At 38.6% G+C, this 22,102-nt stretch overlaps 1 protein-coding gene across 1 annotated transcript in view; it reads left to right on the top strand.

Annotated features, from left to right (window-relative positions):
- Positions 1–1,327: 1,327 nt before the first annotated feature.
- The window catches only part of LOC126765715 (craniofacial development protein 2-like), a 358,631-nt gene continuing 337,856 nt past the window's right edge, over positions 1,328–22,102 (top strand). The window contains exon 1 of the mRNA XM_050483453.1: positions 1,328–3,781. Within this exon, the coding sequence (XP_050339410.1) occupies positions 2,551–3,510 (960 nt within the window). The 5' untranslated portion in view covers positions 1,328–2,550 and the 3' untranslated portion in view covers positions 3,511–3,781. The remainder of the gene's footprint in view (positions 3,782–22,102) is intronic.

Raw genomic sequence — 22,102 nt, 5'->3', positions numbered from 1 at the left:
AAACTAATGTGTTATATATTTATTGTTTTCTTTATTTCTTTTGGTTCTTCTGTAAATTATGAACGTAAGGTAGCACTGATTATTAGTTAGAATGCAACCCTTTTGTTATTGTGTGAACAAAAATAATTGAACAAAAGTTAAATGTTGAAAAAAAGTTATTTTTGCATTATTTAATATAAAATAAATGGTCAGAAATGAATTAGTGAAGTATAAAATTCATTATAAATGGGAGAAACACGCATTTTAAATAGTTGAATTTTTGAACTTTGAATGCAAATATCTCAAAACCATAAGTCAGCGGCAACTATATGTACATATTCTGTTAATCTGGAGGACCTCCTCTATCCGTACATACCCATTTTAACCCCGAAATCCGGGGATGCTATTCTAAAATTTACCCCAAGAAGTTTTATGTTATGATGCAGCTTTAAAAATAACGTGTTAATATATTTTTGTAATAAAAAATGGTTTTGTAAAAATTGGTCGGCTAACAACCTCAATGTTTACCTTCTATCCATTTTCATTGAAAATATCATAAAAATGATAATCAGATGTTTACGAGAGTTTAAAACTCGCATAGCTACTGTCTGTCACCTACAAATTTGGATCTGATGCTGCTACTGACCTAATAAGACACATATGGAGAAGCCAAAATATCCCTCGTAGCAATGAGATTTTTAAGCATTAAGGAAATTAGTAATAATTCGGATTGCTCTTGTTAGCACCATCATTGCAGCTCCACAGTAACACAGACTTCTTATTATTCTAGTATGTTTGAAAACTAAGAGCTCGACGATGACATTAAGGGATCGTCTCAGTGTGTGTGTTTAATGTATAAATTAACTAATCGGTCCGGTTTTTTTTATAAATAAATACATTCTTGACGAATACAAAAAAAAATTTTCTATGTATATTTATTGGGTGTATAATAGTGAAATAAATTGTTGAAATTATGCATAAAAAAGGTTATGTGCGATGTCCACGTTTGCGGCCGCAATTTTGATCTAAAACAAAACAGTTTCTCGTAGAAAAAAATTGGAAGAGTAAAAAGAAACAAACTCCATTCTGAGAAAAACGCGTTTAAAGGTCTCCGTACCCCACTCTGTTCCCGTTCTACAAGAAACACTGTAGCGCCCGTTATAATTTGAATTTCGATTTTAAAATTCAATGAGAATGTTTATTACTACACTGTAAAAAAATAATTTTTCGAAAATTACACACTGAGACGATCCCTTAATCCCAATATTGGGATATACTTTATACTTAACGTGGGAAGGAGGGACATCTTTAGGTTTTAATGTAACTTCCTTCCTACGTAAGAGTATGGAAAACATTACAAACAACAAAATAAAATATACTGCTTCGTACGTAATTGGCCTAAAACTTTATAGGAAACAGAAAGGTGTAACTTCGTATTAGCTCGCGTTGTAAAAGGAGGGGGATGGATGTGGCATCTCTATGGACTTATAGTAAGCACCTCGGGAAGTTCAAGGTCTGTCGCAAAAGAAACAGAACTTTTTAAATATAATTGTGAAATAAAAAGCTTGATCTCTTGTTGACATTTCGTAAAAATTTTAAAACAATTGGCTACCTACAATCGATGTTATGACCAGTAAAGTGACAGCAGCTTTTGGTCATCGGTCGTAAAGTGGAAAGAGCAAATATTAAATTTTGTTTTAAACTTGGGAAAACGTTTACTGAAACATTTCAAATGATGAAAAAAGTTTATGGTGATCAGTGCCTATCCCGTAGTAATGTGCATAAGTGGTTTAAGTGATTCCAAGAAGGTCGTGGGGACCTCTGTGACGATCAGAAGTCAAAAATAAAGACAATGCTGATTTGTTTTTACGATTCCGAGGGTATTGTACACCGAGAGTTCGTCCCACCTGTCCAAACGATTAATGCTGTGTTTTACCTTGGTGTTATGAAGCGTCTTTTGTCACGCATTCGTTGTGCTCGACCACAATACCGTGAGGCAGGGTCCTGGCGCCTGTTGCACGATAATGCGCCGTGTCATTGGTCGACGCCTGTCACTGGTTTTTTGACAAAAAACTCCATATTAACCATTAATCATTCACCCTACTCACCTAATCTGGCACCCTTTGATATTTACCTATTTAGAAAACTTCATTTGCCCATGACAGGATACTGGTTTCACGACATTTCAGCTATCCAAAAGGCGACGACCTATGGTCTCCAGAGCATTCCGAAAAATGAGGATGGAGTCATGTGTAGAAGTTCATGCAAGTGAGGAAAGTTCTCTGATCGCCATTCACTTGGAAGTGGACAGAAACGATTCTTTTACATATGACTCAAGCAGCTCACGACTTCCGGTCTTTGACCAAGTATCCTCTGGGTAGCCTAAGAACATCCGTTTGAAGGCGAGCTAAAGTGAGAAGGCGAAATATCACCTACATAGGGTTGTGCGCTGGGTTTGGGACCCGCCACGTAAAAAAACACCCCCAATGAATAGTAACAACCAGCTTCGGATGAGAGACCCCCTTTTGTTGACGACCACGGCAAACGAAATAAGGACTACGATTTAAGGGCATGCACCTGGAATGTTCGGTCCTTAAGTGGGAAGGTGTCGCTGCCCAGCTGGTTGATGTCCTCCTGAAAATAAAGGCTGACATCACCGCCGTACAAGAAATGCGATGTACGGGACAACGACAACGACGAGTAGGTCCTTGTGGCATTTTCTACAGTGGCCATATAAAGGAGCGCAAGTTTGGTGTGGGATTCGTGGTGGGAGAGAGACTCCGTCGCCGAGTACTATCATTCACTCGGGTGAATGAACGTCTAGCCACAATCCGCATCAAAGCGAGGCTCTTCAACATATCGCTGATCTGCGCCCACGCCCCGACGGAAGAGAAGGACGATGTGACCAAAGATGCCTTTTATGAGTGCTTGGAGCGCACTTATGAAAGCTGCCCCCGCCACTATGTCAAAATCGTGCTTGGCGATTTTAACGCCAGGGTGGGCAAAGAAGGTGTCTTTGGCACTACGGTCGGTAAATTCAGCCTCCACGACGAAACATTCCCAAATGGGTTGAGGCTGATCGACTTCGCCGGGGCCCGAAATATGGTTATCTGTAGTACTAAATTCCAGCGTAAGAAAATTCATCAAGCTACCTGGCTGTTTCCGGATCGAAAAACTAACAACCAGATCGATCATGTTGTGATAGATGGAAGATACGTCTCCGATGTTTTAGATGTGCGTGCGCTCCGAGGTCCTAACATCGACTGGGACCACTATGTTGTTACAGCTAAGATTCGCATCTGCCTCTCTGCAGCAAAAAACGCAAGCCAACAAACACAAGGAAGGTTCGACGTCGAGAAGCTGCAATCACAACAGACAGCTGAACGATTTTCTACTCGGCTTACACTCCTGCTCTCTGAGAGCACTCGTCAACAACTCGGTATAAGGGAACTGTGGGACGGCATTTCGAACTCCTTACGTACAGCTGCAACCGAAACCATTGGTTTTCGGAAAGTGCAAAGGCACAGCTGATACGACGAGGAGTGCCGTGTGGCAGCGGAGAGAAAACAGGCTGCCCCCCTTGCACCGTTACGATCGACCACAACACGTGCGGGATGGGATAGATACAGAGAGTTGAAGAGGGAAGCGAGACGCATTTGCAGACAGAAAAAGAAGGAGGCGAAATGCGTGAGTACGAAGAGCTTGCTGGCCGACAGGGGTAATGCTCGAAAATTCTACGAACAAATGCGGCATCTTACAGAAGGTTTCAAGACCGGAGCATACTCTTGTAGAACCCCCAAAGGTGATCTAGTCACCGATGCCCAGAGCAAACTTAGATTAAGGAGGAAACACTTCTCCAGCCTGCTGAATGGCAGTGAACGCACAACACCAGGAGAAGGAGAACCCGATTCCCCAATCGATGACGATGGAGCAGACGTTCCATTGCCCGACCATGAAGAATTTCGAATAGCAATTGCCCGCCTGAAGAACAAAAAAGCGGCAGGGGCCGACGGATTGCCAGCCGAGCTATTCAAACACGGCGGCGAAGAACTGATAAGGAGCATGCATCAGCTTCTTTGTAAAATATGGTCGGACGAAAGCATGCCCAACGGTTGGAATTTAAGTGTGCTATGCCCAATCCATAAAAAAGGAGACCCTACAATCTGCGCCAACTACCGTGAGATTAGCCTCCACAACATCGCATATAAGGTTCGAGCGTATTGTGTGAAAGATTAAAGCCCACCGTCAACAAACTGATTGGACCTTATCAGTGTGGCTTTAGACCTGGCAAATCAACAACCGACCAGATATTCACCATGCTACAAATCTCAAAAATCGACAAAATCCAAATCCAAGAATCGACACACACCACCTCTTCGTCGATTTCAAAGCTGCTTTCGACAGCACGAAAAGGAGCTGTCTTTATGCCGCGATGTCTGAATTTGGTATCCCCGCAAACTAATACGGCTGTGTAAAATGACGTTGAGCAACTCGAAAAGCTCCGCCAGGATCGGGAAGGACCTCTCCGAGCCGTTCGATACCAAACAAGGTTTCAGACAAGGCGACACTCTATCGTTCGACTTCTTCAACCTGCTTCTGGAGAAAATAGTTCGAGCTGCAGAACTAAATAGAGAAGGTACCATCTTCTATAAGAGTGTGCAGCTGCTGGCGTATGCCATGATATTGATATCATCGACCTCAACACCCACGCCGTTAGTTCTGCTTTCTCCAGACTGGACAAGGTAGCAAAAGAAATGGGTCTGGCAGTGAACGAGGGCAAGACGAAATATCTCCTGTCATCAAATAAACAGTCGTCACACTCGCGACTTGGCACTTACGTCACTGTTGACAGTCATAACTTTGAAGTTGTAGATAATTTCTCTATCTTGGAACCAGCGTAATCACCACCAACAATGTCAGCCTGGAAATCCAACGCAGGATAACTCTTGCCAACAGGTGCTACTTCGGACTGAGTAGACAATTGAGAAGCAAAGTCCTCTCTCGACAAACAAAAACCAAACTCTATAAGTTACTCATAATTCCCGTCCTGCTATATGGTGCAGAGACTTGGAGGATGTCAACAACTGATCAGTCGACGATGCGAGTTTTCGAGAGAAAAGTTCTGCGAAAGAGTTATGGTCCTTTGCGCGTTGACCACGGCGAATATCGCATTGGTTGGAACGATGAGCTGTACGAGATATACGACGACATTGACATAGTTCAGCGAATTAAAATACAGCGGGTACGCCGGCTAGGTTATGTTGTCCGAATGGACGAAAACACTTCAGCTCTGAAAGTATTCGACGCAGTACCCGCCGGGGGAAGCAGGGGAAAAGGAAGACCTCCACTCCGTTAGAAGGACCAGGTGGAGAAGGACCTGGCTACGCTTGGCATATCCAATTGGCGCCTCGTAGCAAAAAGAAGAAACGACTGGCGCGATGTTGTTAACTCGCCTATAATCGCGTAAGCGGTGTCTACGCCAATGAAGAAGAAGATTCCGAAAAATGACCTTAAACACTCATTTGAAATGAAACTCCTTTGAATAAAAAAATATAACTTTTGAAGAATATTAATTTTTGTTGTTTTTTAACAGTCCTGTTTCTTTTGCGACAGACCTTGTAGAACAATGTGAGCGAAAGTGCAAACAAATTAATTAATACTCCGCCTGGCACCCACAACCTTGGTTATGGCAGGGGTACGAATGCTGCCCCCAATCAAACTCATTCACGATAAACTAGGTGCTAAGACACCACACCAAAAGGTTACCACAACTAAAAGAGAACTGAGTCTTATTAATTAATCTTATTAACCTTATGTTATTGATAAGACGACCGCTGGTACACTTGCGAATTATTCACTAAATTTTCCATATTTTCGCGCTATTTTTATTGTTCAGAACATAAAGATAAAACGTGAGTGCGAATATAAATTGACATCTCCGTTAACATGCAAAAAATTTTCATTTATAAAACCTGTTGGTTTTGTAATCAAAAAAAAAATTGAAACCGCTCATAGAGTAACCAAAATACGCATGCTTTAACCATCTCTTTCTTCGCTATCTCCATATAAGTAAGTAAAATAAACAGATTTAATTTGTAAAAGTTGGTCTCTACTATTGCTGTTGCGCATGTTAACTATCAATAATGATAGAAACAAAGATTGCGCAATGACGAGGTCAAATTTTTTTCGTTCTGAATAAGAATAAGAAGCAATTTTGTACTGCAGGTGTGGGCACACAGGCGAGAAGTATGACATCTGGCAGCACCGTTTGTCAGTTATTCTATTCTTTCTTTCTCTTGATATTCTTTCTGGAAAGTTACAGTTTCAATTTAATTCATAGAATTTAGTTTTTTAAGAAGCGTCACTTATTGTACAGACGCCAACAAGAAGAGAAGTCTCTGAATTATCTTAATATATAAACGTTTAATAATTGATGTGGAGTTTTATTAGGCCACATAATTGGTGACCCCTACGGTTTAACAACACACACAAGCCGGTCAACACCAGAAACAACACTATATCACCTCGCCGCCCAGTTGTGGAACTCAACCTCAAAAACGTCCAGTATGACTTTATTTGGGATGGAGCATCTGGCAGCACCGTTTTTCAGTTATTATATTCTTTCTTTCTTTTGCTATTCTATCTGGAAAGTTACAGTTTCAATTCAATTCATAGAATTTAGTTTTTTAAGAAGCGTCCCTTATTGTACAGACGCCAACAAGTAGAGAAGTCTTTGAATTATCTTAATAAATAAAGGTTTAATGATTGATGTGGAGTTTTATTACGCCACACAGGCATACAAAAACATGAATATCATCCAAAGTTAACATCAATATAAGTGAATATTAATAAAAGATATAAGTGAATATTTTATAGTGGACATTTACCCACATATTCATTTCATTGTATTTTAATTGTATTATTTAATTTTGTCTCTTTGCTGTGTTTGTTTCAACCATATACATTTATGCAAATAAAAATATTGAATATTTTGGGACCAAGTATCAATTTATTGTCTTTTTTAATTTTCTTTTTTTGCTGTACATATCCTAAAATACATTCTAGCTCTGAAAACCAGTTATTTTACTTTCGTGCTACAGTTTACAAAATTACTCAAATCTAAGTGCTTCTGAACATAATTTGTGTATATGTATATGCAAATCAGTACCATATATGTACGTCGTTAAATACTGCTTGCAAGGCTTTCCTATGCTCAACTTACCAGGCCGTTGGTGGAAAAGCAGCTAAGTTTTTGCTCCAAATTATTTCTTCCGCGGATGGAAATCTTAAGTCGTTTAATATCTGCTAACTGTTCGTTTTTGCACTTATTCAAAGTGCTAACAACACTATTCAGTCTTTGTCTAAAAAGAATAAGCAATACACATACTTACATATCGTCACCTGAAATGCAAAATAACGTATCATCAAAAAATTCAAAATTGAGTTTTTTACTGATTACGATTCACCACATCGTATTACATATGTGTCGCAAATTTTAAGCTTCTGCGATCAAAAATACCCAAGCTATATTAAAAACAAAATAACGTATCATCACTCAAGTATGTAAATATAACAGAGTGTTTTTTTGTTTTATATCGAAGTTAGCCTTCATTTATTGTTTATGTTTATTTTTAGTGATTAAGTTCAATGTGCTTTGGTTAGTTTAGGCTACATCGTTGAGCGAACGTGGACTACTATATACATATATGTAGTCCTTTGTGAGGCCATAGAAAAGAAGAACTACTGTGTTCGAAGTTATAACTTAACAAAACGCTTCCCGCCTGTTCGGTGGGATGTCTGAAGGTATGCGCCCCCAAGTGATTAAGTTCTGACCTCCCTAACACAAGACAGCCAAGAAGGAAGTGTTGAGTTATTTCCACCTAATTTTTTTCCATACAGCTTCTGCAGATGGCGTCTGGTAGGATTCCCAGCCTTACTGCGTGGAAGCCAATAGGGCAATGGCGTGTTACAAGCCCCAAAACTAGGGAAAGGCTGCTTTACTGAGAGCAAAGAGATCACTAGATCTCATGCGAACGATCTTAGGACAAAAGACTTTTTCAACAGCGTGTGTAAAAATTTTGGCCAAGTAGTAAAAGATTAGGATACGGGAGCACAGATCCGCTTCCATTCTACCGATAGCGGTTCTAGGGTGCCTCTTCTTGCTAGCTCATGTTTCCTGCGATTCCGCTGTGGTCTGACTCATATCATTCTTATCACAAAGGCACTCGATGCTATTGATAGCGAGCTTAGGTCTTCGATCAGCTCTGAATTCTCTCATTGTTAATGAGTTCAAGGCTGGAATCGCCGCTCTGCTATCTGAGTCGATGGTCACTCCTCTGAAGGAGGCTGCACTCCGGAGTAGTAAATCTACTGCTACCTTAATGGCTCCAATCTCGGCCTGGAAGGCAATCCAATACTTAGGAAGTTGGAGAAACTGGAGTTGATAGAGAGCTGCTAGTAGACCCCTCCACCTTTGACCCATCCGAGAAGAAGCTCAATGTCCCTTTTCTCCAACGGCTTCTTCCCACCCACAACTCCCTCGGTATATGGGTAGAGAGGAGCCGCCAGAGTTCGGTTTAGCGACTCCATGATCCAAGTGATCAGACCCGTGCTTTTTTTAGGAATTCAGCAGCCTAATCTTTTGCAAAGTTTAACAATAACTAAGAAGAAATGGCAACATCTGCAGGACCTAGAAGCTTTAATTCCAGTAGACTGTTATTACTTTTATGATTATATACCTTTTGAATAATTAGTTATTTAATACATAATAATTAAACATTATCCTCATTTTTTAGCTTGAAATATTTTTTTTTTTTTTTTTTTTTTTTTTTTTTTCAGTCATTTGGTCGAAAAAAATAGAGGTTACCTGAAAAGTTTTACGGGAGTTTTGAAATCTGGCAATTTTATAGATTTTGGTATGCTCTTGCCAAATTTCAACTTTGCCACCTCGTATGAATACCGCTCGCGCCGCCATATTGAAAAAATGGCGCCCAAAAGCAGTTTTTTGATAATAACTCCTTTCCGGCTCATTTTACAAGAAAAACATATTTTTTTTTCCTAAAATCAATAGTTTTGGCGTTCGAGCACCGTAAAGTGTAATTCAATACACGTTTCGGCAGAAGTACTCGTTACCCAGGAATTTACTTTGGGATACAGTTGGCGTCATTGTTTCGTCGAAAAGTTTGTCTACTGAAGCACTTTTTCGTGATCGTCGGGATTGTTCTACATACTTGGTACTACGGGCTGCTACATCTTCTGGATATCCGTCAAATACTATAATGGCATTGGAGGTATAGTGCGATCGGACGTAAGCAATGTATGTATTTATTGCAAATAGATGAAAATGATTCGCTCTGTTGCCAACCGACTCGGTGTAATAAGTATCCTCCATCAATGATGTATATCGTATTTTTAAAATTGATATCGCCAGAATGGTGTTCAAATGTCTGATACATCGTGGATTTCATACATTTGCGCATGCCCTCGCCATTGAAAAGGGATAACGGAATTGGAGGAAGTTCGTACGTAAGAAAATTTTCAAGTTCATCTTCAGAATCTTTAGCGATGCACATTCTTTGGAAAATTAACAAAGGATTAATCGGGACAAACTCGTTTTTTATCCGAATGCCTGTACTCATAATACCAAGTGATTTTACTCTGTCATTACGTTTAAATTTTACAGTATAGAAATCACTGCCAATGATTTTCAAAATGCCAGCTCTACCAACTTCTTGAGACATATGACAGTTAACTTTTTCATCTCCGATAATTCCAGTGCTTATTGACATGATTTTCTTCAATTCTGGAAAAGGTGGATGATTGGACAACCAATCCACCAATTTTTTGACGTCATCATTGTCACGTTTAACTCGTGAAGTTCTTATTTCGACATGCTACTCGGAACTGGAAAAAGCTACATCGCAAAATTTCTCAACTTCGTCACAAATATTGTACAGAAATGCCATTCCTAACGTCCACTTGGATAGCACGCCTTCCTTGACTCCTCCACCATGAGTAAGCCCACCAAGACATTTCATCGTCCTTATTAACGACTGCTCAATTGTCATATCTAACCACGTACCACACCAAAATTTGTCAGAACGTCTAATTGTGAAATACCCTTTCCTTGTAAAAAGTTCACATTTTTCAGCTGTCATTCTTTGCTTCAAATGAAACATGTCTTGCAAATATAAATGACAAGATCAGTCACCGACTAAACCTCGTACTGAGCAGTTGTGTTAGCGTCTTTCTCTGAGTTTATAGCTATTCATATAGCTCTCTTTTGGTGTTCTTTTTTTTTGCACTACGGTCTGCTTACTTAAGTAACGCGATTAATACTTATTTTAAGTGAGAAATATAATCCAATACTTATATTAGTGTATTATATCTTTTCCACTATGCCCCCGGCGGGCTTCCAGTTCGGGGACAACAGGTTTGCTGCGCTGGCCCAAGGTCCCCAACCAAAACGTAAAAAATCGTATCAAAAACTGCAAGATGCTTTTCCTGACTTACCGCCAATAAAAAGTGATGATCCAAAGTATATTGTGATTAAATCCGACGAGAATTCTACACCCCTTTCGAAGGTTTCTTGTTTTCGTGTTTACAATGCCTTACTTACCGTGAGCAAAGATATAAACAAAATTAGTGAATTACGCGACGGCAGCCTATTACTGCTAGTGAAAAATAAGCAAGTAGCAGAAAAGTTTATAAAAACGAAATGTCTTTTCAACATTGGCGCTGTTAGTGCTAGCTATCATCAACATCTTAATTGTAACAAAGGCACCATTTATGCACCGTTTTTAAACGATGTGCCTGAAAGCGAAATAATAGAAGGACTGAGTTCTTACGAAGTTTCCGCGGTTTATAAGTTCACTCGCAAAGTTGAAGGTGTTATAAAGCCTACTGGTGTTATGCTAATATCATTCAACAGTTATTTCCTTCCAAGCAAAATAAACATCGCATGGAGGATGACCTCTGTGCGACCATACGTGCCTAATCCAATGCGCTGCAGGTCATGCCAAAAATAGGGTCATACGCAAAAACATTGTAAGGGTTCCCCAACATGCGAAACTTGCAATTTCCCTTCTCCACACGATAATGACTGCATCCGAGTCATGTGTGCGAATTGTTCTGGCGAGCATCGTTCTTCGGACTATAAGTGTCCAAAGTATATGCAAACCAAAGAAATTTTAAAAATAAAGACACAAGAAAAGTGCAGTATGCACGAAGCCCTTAAAAAGTATAGAGAAAATACTTCCCTCCCTTCCCTCACTGCTAGCTTTGCACATGTCCTTCAACCTACAAAAGAGGTATCCTCTGTATCCACCACACCAACAAAAATTTCAGCCATCAACAATCTCACAAAATCTAAAAATACTCATAGAATTGCCGACAATGACTTGCCTAGTACATCAAAACAAAACGCAGGTCACCTCTGCTCCCAACTCATCAATAAACTCTTTAACTAGAAAAAATCACTCATCAAACGCCAACAACAAACATATTTCCATCAACAAGCCTGCATCGATCAGTTCAGACTACAACAACGTCTCACATTCAGCTAAAAATATCAGCAACAACTGTACCCAACAAGCCTCTTTCTTAAATCCCAAACTTTTCAGTCCAACAACAGCCTCTCTCATTTCTAACTTAAACAACTCCTTAAACTCGCTTAATAAATATACTGACTTCAACAACACTACTACCAATACTACCGTGCAGTCTAATCCACCTAATCACGAAAATCTCTTTCCAACAACAAGCAATTCCAACGATAATCAATACTCTACTCAACATACTGAACAAATAGAAATTGACTCTGAATAAATACGCTTAGCCATTACTCTCCTTTGAACTAGTACTCAATTGGTGACACTCAGCTTCAACTGACTGCTCATACGAGTTGATATTCTAGCTCTCTTCTGTTTCCCTTTTTCTTTTTTTCCTACATAGATTATATGATTCCATTATTGCAATGGAATTTAAACGGCTACACTAATAATTTCAATGAGCTTCAATTATTAATACAAGATCATTCCCCAGCTATTATACTCTTAAATGAAACTCACATCTCTTTCAACTTGTCGGCTTTTACTCCTAAGCAGTACATTGGCATGTTTCACAATCTTCCACATATTAGCACAGGTAAAAGAGGTATTGCGATTCTCATAAGAAGAGATATTCCACACAAAATTAATGCCATTCAATCCAACTTGCTGGCTATGTCGATCGAAATTATCTTAGTTAAAAAAATCACCATTATCTGCACCTAAGTATATTGCACCAGATGAACATTTCACCAGTACAGACATCCTGCAATTAATCAACCAAGCTTCTACTCCTTTAATTTTCGCTGGTGATTTTAATGCATGGAGTCCACTATGGGGCTCTCCAATAGCCAACAAGAGGGGCAAATGCATTGAAGACGCTTTACTTTCCTCTAACTTAATATGTTTGAATAACGGATCCGCGACACACTTGTCCACTCACTCCACTTTTTCCCATGGAATGGAGTATACTCGATCACCTGCACGGAAGCGATCACTTCCCCATTGTACTAAAATTGCACCTAGGTTCAACAACTAAAAATCACAAAATAAATAAGGTATTCAAAACTGATTACGCTGACTGGGAGAAGTTTCAGACACATTGCGAGATAAATGGCAATAATACCCCAATATCTGACAACCCTAACCAAGAAAGTGCGAGGTTAACAAAAATTATCCGTTCAGCAGCGAATGTTAGCATTCCTCATACAAAGCCAAAAGCAAGTTCAAAGAGTGTTCCTTGGTGGAATAAAGAAATCGCTGAATTGCGGGCAAAAAAACAGACAGCTTGGTATGAATACAAACGCGCTCGATCACTAGTCAACTTAATATCTTTCAGAAAAGCCAATGCTCTTTTCCGTCGTTCCGCGAAACAGGCCAAGCGTTAATGTTTTCAGGATTTCACAAGCAAAATAAAGCCTTCGTCTAGTCCTAAGTTAATATGGAACGCTTTAAAAAAACTTTCTGGAGTGCCTAGAAATCTAACCTTTCAATGCGTAAAGGGGCCAACAGGTTTGGTAACCAATCCATCCGATATTTCCGAGTTATTTGCAAACCACTATTCTGAAACAAGCTCAGATATTTCATTCAGCACACAGTTTCAAACCTCTAAAACCACCACACTGTCCGACACTTCCTACTCTGTCTCCCCTCTTTCTTTTTCTGCTAAACAAATAGAAACCAGCATTTTACTGTCTGAATTCGAGTTCGTTGCATCTACCGTTAAGGGTAAGTCCCCGGGGCAAGATAAAATTTCTTATCCAATTATCAGACATATGCCAAAAAGCCTCAAGCTCCGATTGGTAAAGCTTTATAACAAAATTTTCAATACTGGTGTCTACCCACAATTTTGGAAAACGTCCTGTGTCATACCAATACTTAAACCACACAAATCCTCCGATGAACTTGCTAACTATAGGCCGATTTCTCTCCTTCCATATATGGGCAAAATTTTGGAAAAGATCGTGGCTAACCGCTTGATGTGGTATGCTCAGCGAAACAAGTTCATATCCCCGAATCAAGTCGCCTACAAAAAAGGTCAAGGCACGTTAGATGCTTTAATCCAACTAGACTACTTCATTACTAACGCTTTGTCTAGCAAAAACCACGTGTCCGTACTATCTCTGGACTTTCACAGAGCTTTCGACAAAATTGGAGCCCATATTATTATTCGACAACTAAGAAAATGGAAAATAGGCCAGAATATGATACGTTTTATTACTAACTTTCTCACAAACAGAAAACTCAAAGTCAACGTAAATGGTTTTCTTTCTTCAACACTCCCGCTTTCTAATGGTACGCCGCAAGGCTCACCTCTTTCAGCCCTCCTTTTTATCATTGCTTTCGATGATATTAGTAGGATAATAAAAAATTACAAAGGAGTTGAGCACCAGATCTATGCTGACGATGTCCTAATCTACACAAAAGTCTCTGACGTTAATTTAGCTCAATCCTTATTTACTAATATACTCGCCAGAATTGAGACCTGGTCACTGGAGTCTGGTGCTTCACTTTCCTTAGACAAAACACACATCCTTCATGTATGTAGGAAGCAAAATTGCAACGGTATTTCACTTACCCACAACCAAACTAACATCGAATGTAAAACACAGCTGAAAATACTAGGATTAATTTTTGACTCTAATTATAATTTTAATGCTCACTGTAAATATGTCAGAAACTCGTTAATGTCACGATTAAATATTGTTAAATATCTCTCGTCTAAGCATTCATTTATTCATCCGAACACACTAGTCAATGTTGTCAGAGCTTTGCTAACTTCAAAAATAGATTATGGGCTCCCCATCTATGGCAATTGCTCCAAAAGCAGTATCAACCTTTTAAATGCACCTTACCATTGTGCAATACGGCGAAGTCTCCCGGCCTTTCCAACCTCGCCAATAAAAACGATAATGGCTGAATCTGGTTTACCAACTATTCAAAATAAAATTATAGATTCTTCGCTTCAAATTCTTGCGAAAACGGCTGAGAACACCAACCCATTACTAAATACAACTATCACGCATGCCACGAAAAAAAGAAAAATTCCAAGAATACAATCGGCTATTTCGAGATGCTTAAGTTTCGCTGCAGAAAATAATATTTTACGTAACGCAACACGCAAATTCACAACTCGACATCCTCCCTGTCTGATCAATGATAAAATACTACAGAATAAGCTTATGTTTTTGTCCAAGCAAAACACACCAAACGAAGTCTTTCAACAAACCTTTGCTGAACTGGAATCTAATTACACAAATAATGGCTGGAAGTTATTGTTTACGGATGGCTCCAAGTCCATCGATTCCACTTCGTTAGCAGTTGTCACTGCCACAGGAGAAATTATTTGCAATTGGCTTCTTCCCTCAACGACCTCTGTATTTACCGCTGAAGGATCTGCTATCCTTCATGCAGTTAATTACGCAAAAAGACTAAAGGAAAGTTCCTCATCTGTACAGACAGCAAATCGTGTATGTCTGCAATAACGTCTCCTTCCAATCGCAATCCCATAATAGAAGTTATCAGAGACGCGGTCATTGGTGCCCCTCAGAAAATCCAAGTAATGTGGATCCCTGGCCATGCTGGTATTACAGGCAACCACTTAGCAGACCTCGCTGCGAAAAATGTAGCCAGGACTCCTGCCTTAACATACTACGTCTCATCCAAGCAAGACATTCTTAACCTTATTAAGCACAAAAGGCATCAAAAACACGCAAGCGAATGGAAAACATTTAAACATCACTATGCGGTCATAAACCCAGCCAGAAATCGTATAATCTACTCGTCAACAGTTCCAACCAGCGCAATGAAGACATATACTCGATTAAGGATTGGACACACTATCATAACACACGCCCACTTACTATCGGGTAAAAGCCCATCCATTTGCCCCCTTTGCGATGACACCGCTACTATCAAACACTTACTCACACTCTGTCCGATGCTTCACCCAGCAGCCCACAACTCTGGCAACATTGATCTCATGAAACTACTAAGTGAACCTTCAGAAAAAAACGTGATGATTGTATATAGATTCTTAAAAACCAACGATTTGTTAAAATATATTTAAGCAACTTACATCTTTACTAACCCTTAGCAATTAGAATTTTTCACCTAGTTATAATTACAAGACGGCTGAAGGCCTCGTAGCCAGTGCTGCGTTTATGTATTTATATAATAAAACTATTTTTGTTATATGAATTATTATAAATAAATAAATAAATAAAATGACAAGATTTAGCATATAAGAAATGACCATTGGCATAAAAATAAGATATCATTTTCTGCACAGTGTCAAGATGTAAATTCCAGTTTCCCATTCTCTCTGCTGCAATGAATTGTTTTAGAAGTGTAACCATCCGAAAATATTGCACCCATAATTTTGCTGTAGCACCATGATGTTCAAGTTTAATCAATTCATTCGCAAATTTTTTCAGCAAGTTCTTTACAACATTCTTCCTGGTCCGCATCAAGTACAACTGACCTGTCGAAATTATATAAAATTCTGTCTAATTCTGCACTGAGATCAGGTGTCAAATCAATAAATCGTAGAACAATTTTAGCAATAGCAAGATGAGTCAGCATAAGTGCTCTTACTGCGCGTGAATACGCATGTCTTACCATAATTTTTTCAATTGAATTCAGTGCATAAATAGTCTTAAAGAGCTCTTTTAATCCACTTCCGTTCATTATGTATCCGATAGATCCCATGAACGACATTAACAAATGGAATCCACCGAGTCTTATGACAATATTTTTAATTGACGGAATTAGTACAACTTTTGTACACCACATGCTCAATTTTGTAAATATTACACGTTGGTGTGGCTGTATAATGGTTTACGGTGCTCGTACGCCGAAACTATTGGTTTTAGGAAAGAAAAGGTTAAGACATAAATTGTAAAATAAGCCTGAAAGGAGTTATTATCAAAAAACTGCTTTTGGGCGCCATTTTTTCAATATGGCGGCGCGAGCGGTGGCAAAGTTGAAATTTGGCAAGAGCATACCAAAATCTATAACATTGCCAAATTTCAAAACTCCCGGAAAACTTTCCTAGTAAAAATACTAAATGACTGTACTATTATGTACATATTAATAATAAAAATAACATGAAATATGAAAAACTTGCAACTGTTTTTATTTAAAATTAAAAAAAGTATTAATACAGTGGTACCTCGACATACGAGTTTAATTCGTTCCGCAACCTTGCTAGTATCTTGAATTACTCGTATCTCGAAGCAAATTTCCCCATACAAAACCATTGAACTACCATTGCGCTTTCACCTGTAGGCCGTTTAGAAAAAAACATGTCCAAGGAGGTTTGCTTCTTCCTCCCTCTCAGAATGTTCCGGAAATGAGTTAGGCAAGTGTCAGTAAAAAGGTCAGATGCACGACCTGTTGCAACTTTTTCTGGGTTTTTTTTTCCACGAACTGTGTAACTCTCTCCCACATTCCTAACATCTCCTTTATCTCACTTGTAGAAATAACTTCCTCCTCTGACTCCTCAAAACCAATTTCTTGCATAACCTCAGTATGCTGCTGTGACAGTAACTCTTGTATCTCTTCAGTCGTCAGTTCCTGGGTGTGCTCCTCGATGAGCTCGTTCACGTCTCTCTCTTCCACCTCTAGACCCATTGATTTCCCCAGAGATACAATCTCTCCTCTACTGAAACACCGGGTTCCAATTCTTCATAGATCCTTTCAGCAACAGCTTCAGGCCACAGCTTTTTCCATGCAAAGGTCAAAGTCCTCGTTGTAACTCCCAACCAGGCCTGATCAATAATTTGTAGGCAAATCGCTTTATTAAAGTGGTCCTTCCAGAACTCTCGAAGGGTGAGGTTTGAGTTCTCCGTCACTTCAAAGCAGCGCCGAAACAGATGCTTGGTGTATGGTTTTTTAAAATTAGAAATCACTTGCTGATCCATTGGCTGCAGGATAGGAGTGGTGATGGGTGGTAAGTAGAGAACCTTTATGAATTTTAACTCCTCGAGGATGCCATCTTCGAGGTTTGGTGGATGAGCAGGGGCATTGTCGAGTATGAGAAGGGCTTGCACGGGTAGGTTATTTTCCTGCAGATATTTCTTAACAGTAGGTCCGAAGTAGGTTTATCCACTCCACAAAGGACTTCCCAGTGACCCATGCCTTCGGGTTCGACCTCCACATAACTTGCAGTTTTTCTATCAAAATCGTATGTGATTTAAATGCCCTGGGGTTTTCCGAATGGTACACGAGCAGAGGCTTGGTCTTGCAGTCGTCACTCGCATTGGCGCACAGTGCTAGAGTCAATCTGTCTTCATAGGTTTGTGGCCTGGCATCATCTTCTCCTCTGCCGTTATATATGTTCTATTCGGCATCTTTTTCCAGAACAGCCCTGTCTCATCACAGTTGAAGACCTGCTGAGAGATGAATCCTTGGGATTTTATTAGATCGGAAAATGTTTTAATGTAATCCTCAGCTGCCTTCATATCTGAACTTGCTGCTCACCATGTTAACAACGGAGTGAATACCGCTCCTCTTTTTAAAATTCTCAAACCAGCCCCGGCTGGCTTTAAATGACTCTTCCGATGCCTCGTCGATGGAAGTCTGCGGAGTTTGCTTCAGAAAATCTCCGTAGATCGCCCTTGCCTTCTCGCAAATGATGGTCTGCGTCAAGGTAACTCCTTGGAGCAGCTTTTCTGTCACCGACACCATCAGAAATTTCTCCATATTTTCATGAAGGGAGGTTCGCAGCTTGGAAATTATCGTAAGGCCCTTAGCCGGCGTTACACTCTTTACCGACTCCTTCCTTCCAATACTCATCATCTTTTTCTTAGCACATGACTTTTTACAAACTTTCTTTCGATCCATGGTTATAAAAATAAATAAACTACAACTGTAAATGTAAACGCAACACAAAACGCGAACACAACTGCAGAACTTATCACAGCGGAAGCACGCTGCTAACTGATCGTGATGGCGCGACTGCGTGTTACTACCGAACCGAACCGAACCGGACTCGTATCTCGAATTTTGCTCGTAACTAAAAGCAAAAAATCACTTGCTCGTCGGCTCGTATCTTGAAAAACTCGTATGTTGGGGCACTCGTATGGCGAGGTACCACTGTATTCAAATTTTTAATTTTTATACAAATTTAAATTGATCATACGTTATTTTGTTTCAGAAATGAAAATTCAAAATAACGTAAGACACCTACTATAAAATTTGCTTAATTTTTTAATTATTTTTTTTTTTAAATATACTAATAGGTTCATGTTAATTCAGATTTGAAAATTTTGTTTCAATATCTCAAGTGGTTTTCTTTTTATACAGTTTTTTGCTTCTTTTGTAAACCTACGAAAATTGATGTTACGTTATTTTGCATTTCAGGTGACGATATGTAAGAAAACAAGAAAAAACGTTAACTTCGGCTGCACCGAAGCTAATATACCCTTCACAGGTGCATTTGTTTTACTAACTATGTGTTCAGTTTGTATGGAAGCTATATGCTATAGTAATCCGATCTGAACAATTTTTTCGGAGATTACATTGTTGCCTTAGAAAATAATCTATACCAAATTTGGTGAAGATACATTGTCAAATGTGAAAGTTTTCCATATAAGAACTTGATTCCGATCGTTCAGTTTGTATGGCAGCTTTATGCTATAGTAAACCGATCTGATCAATTTCTTCGGAGATTACATTGTTGCCTTAGAAAATAACATATACCAAATTTCGTGAATATATCTTGTCAAATGTGAAAGTTGTCCATACAAGAACTTGATTCCGATCGTTCAGTTTGTATGGCAGCTATATGCTATAGTAAACCGATCTGATCAATTTCTTCGGAGATTACATTGCCTTAGAAAATAACATATACCAAATTTCGTGAATATATCTTATAAAATGTGAAAGTTTTCCATACAAGCATTTGATTCCGATCGTTCAGTTTGTATGGCAGCTATATGCTATAGTGGTCCGATATCGGCCGTTCCGACAAATAAGCAGCTTCTTGAAGAGAAAATGATGTTTGCAAAATTTCAAAACGATATCTTAAAAACTGAAGGACTAGTTCGTATATATACAGACAGACGGACAGACGGACAGACAGACAGACGGACATGGCTAAATCGACTCAGCTCAACATACTGATCATTTATATATATACTTTATAGGGTCTCTGACGATTCCTTCTGGGTGTTACAAACTTCGTGACAAACTTAATATACCCTGTTCAGGGTATAAAAATACTTCATCAATATCAATTAGGACTAACATTTCTCTTTCCAAATGCAGTATTTTCTCATCGATGACCTCTTCTTGTGCAGTTTGAGGTGCCTCTCCAACCTCGTCTTCTTGAATTACTTCAACAGGGGCAGTATATTTCAACATTGTTGTCAACATCTCTTTTTTGAAACGAGACTCCATCCTTCTCTGTCGTTCATTAGCCTCTGCAGGAGCAGTGGTTAGGGAAAAGCGCTAGGTAGCAACTTCGTTGGATTCCGCGAACTGCAAAAGTGTTCACTTCACAAATGCATGCATTTTTAACATTAATTTTGTCCGTACGACGACAAAAATTAATCCATTGTTTTAGTACTGTTTTATCCTTAGGGAAACGGAAAAATCTCCATTTCGTAGCACTATTTTTACCATTGTTATTGCATCCGAACACTGCGCAACGCATTTTAAAAAATATAAAATTTCACAATCAATACAACACTTGAAAACACATTTCGAATTCACATTCAATTTTGCATTTTAATATTTATATATGCATTTTCAAAGATATTAATTCAGTATTTTCGTATAATTTAGTGAAAATGCCAAAAGTGAAGAAGTGTGTGGTTGGATGCGAGGGCGGAGAGCATATTTTCAACTCTCTTTTTACGGAAAAGGATAACACAGGTTAGTCCAAAAGTTAAAAACTACGAGTATTTGTATATAGTATTTTTTAAATTTAAACTTTGTGCATGATATTTTATAGATTTAGTATTGCAGTTCTTAAAAATATGTAATTTACTAGTCTAAGTACATATTGTAATAATATATTTGTAATTAAATTCTACTACGTATGTTAAATAAAAATAAATATTTTATTGTATCACAATGGTGATTGCAGTACTTAGTGTAGAAATAATTTAAAAAATTACAGTATTTTGGTAGGAAAATTAGGAAATTATAATAGTTTAATAAGTAGAAAAGTATAATAGTATTTGCTTCAATTAAAATGAATATACATATATAAGATTTTGGTTGTAAGGTGTAGAGTTTCTTTATTTGTATTTTTATTAGATATTTGATTTGACTGAATCGGTTGGGTGTAGGAGACACCAAAACTAAGCATTTGTTTGCCTGTGATCGGCACTTTTCCTAAACTATCACGTTGAAAAAAAGCTAAGGCTTAATGCTGTTCCGAACACGCATTTGCCAAATGCACCGGAACCTAGTTTTAAATATAAAAATGTTTTTAATCCCAATTCAATACTTGAAATGGAAACGGAAGATTTTTCTTTTCTAAATAATGATACTGAATCAGGATTGCTTGATAACGGTAATAATTTGATGCGATTAGCATCCGTGGCAAAAGAAGCCCAATAGAAAGTAGGGTTTTTGGGGATAGCTGATTCCAGGGAAAAAGGCAGTCAAACAAATTTAAGTTTAGTATCAAGAGCTCTTAGGGAATAAAAATTGGTGGAGGAAAATTTATGTTTGAAAAATAATTTAGAAGAAAAAGAAAGGGAAATTAATTACTTAAAATACCAGATAAAGATTTAGCAAAGAAATATAGAAGAATAAAAAAGGAATTAAATGAGAAAGAGGAAGGTTTTGATTTAATAGGCCACTTTAATAGTAATATTCCTCCACAGATAAGAGCCATAGTGCGCAATAGTATAAAAAATTTCAACCGAAATCCCAAAGGTCGTAGATACGACTGCTATTTTAAAACACTGGCTTTAGGCGTATACTTCTTATCATCTTTAGCTTACAGACACCTTAAGCCAATCCTTAGGTTTCCGGATAAGAGAACTCTGGACGAGTTTGTTTCGGAATGGCCCCGCGATCGAGGATGTATTGGCAGCAGTATTAGAACAAAAGGAAAAGGAAAGGAACAAAAATTCGTGTCTATTTTGTGTGACGAAAAAACACTTAAGAGTCATGTGCAATATTTACCTAAATTTGATAAAATTGTAGGAGTTGAGGATTACGGCGAGGAAAATCGCACTAGTAGAATAGGTAATAGTGCGCTGACTCTGATGATCCGAGGTATTAGTGAAACACCTTGGTCTCACCCCCTATCGTATTTTATTGTCCATGGTTCCTGTAAAGGTGATGTAGCCAAAAAATATATTTTTGAGGCCGTTATCCAGCTACAAAACATAGGTCTTAATCCATGCCATTTTGTTTGTGATCAGAGTCCTAACTTTCTCAATTTAGCTAGGTACTTAGCGGTTGGAAAGAGCGCCCATACTTCAAAATAAATGGCAAAGAGGTGCTCTTTTTTAATGATTGTCCCCACATTTTAAAAAATACCAGAAATTGTCTCGAAAACTGTAAAAATAAAGTATGTTTTAAATCGCGTCCGATAAGTTGGTCCGATATAG

Source organism: Bactrocera neohumeralis, unplaced genomic scaffold, assembly GCF_024586455.1.
Source record: "Bactrocera neohumeralis isolate Rockhampton unplaced genomic scaffold, APGP_CSIRO_Bneo_wtdbg2-racon-allhic-juicebox.fasta_v2 cluster11, whole genome shotgun sequence".
NCBI lineage: Eukaryota > Metazoa > Arthropoda > Insecta > Diptera > Tephritidae > Bactrocera > Bactrocera neohumeralis.
This window is presented reverse-complemented; position numbering and strand designations above follow the sequence as displayed.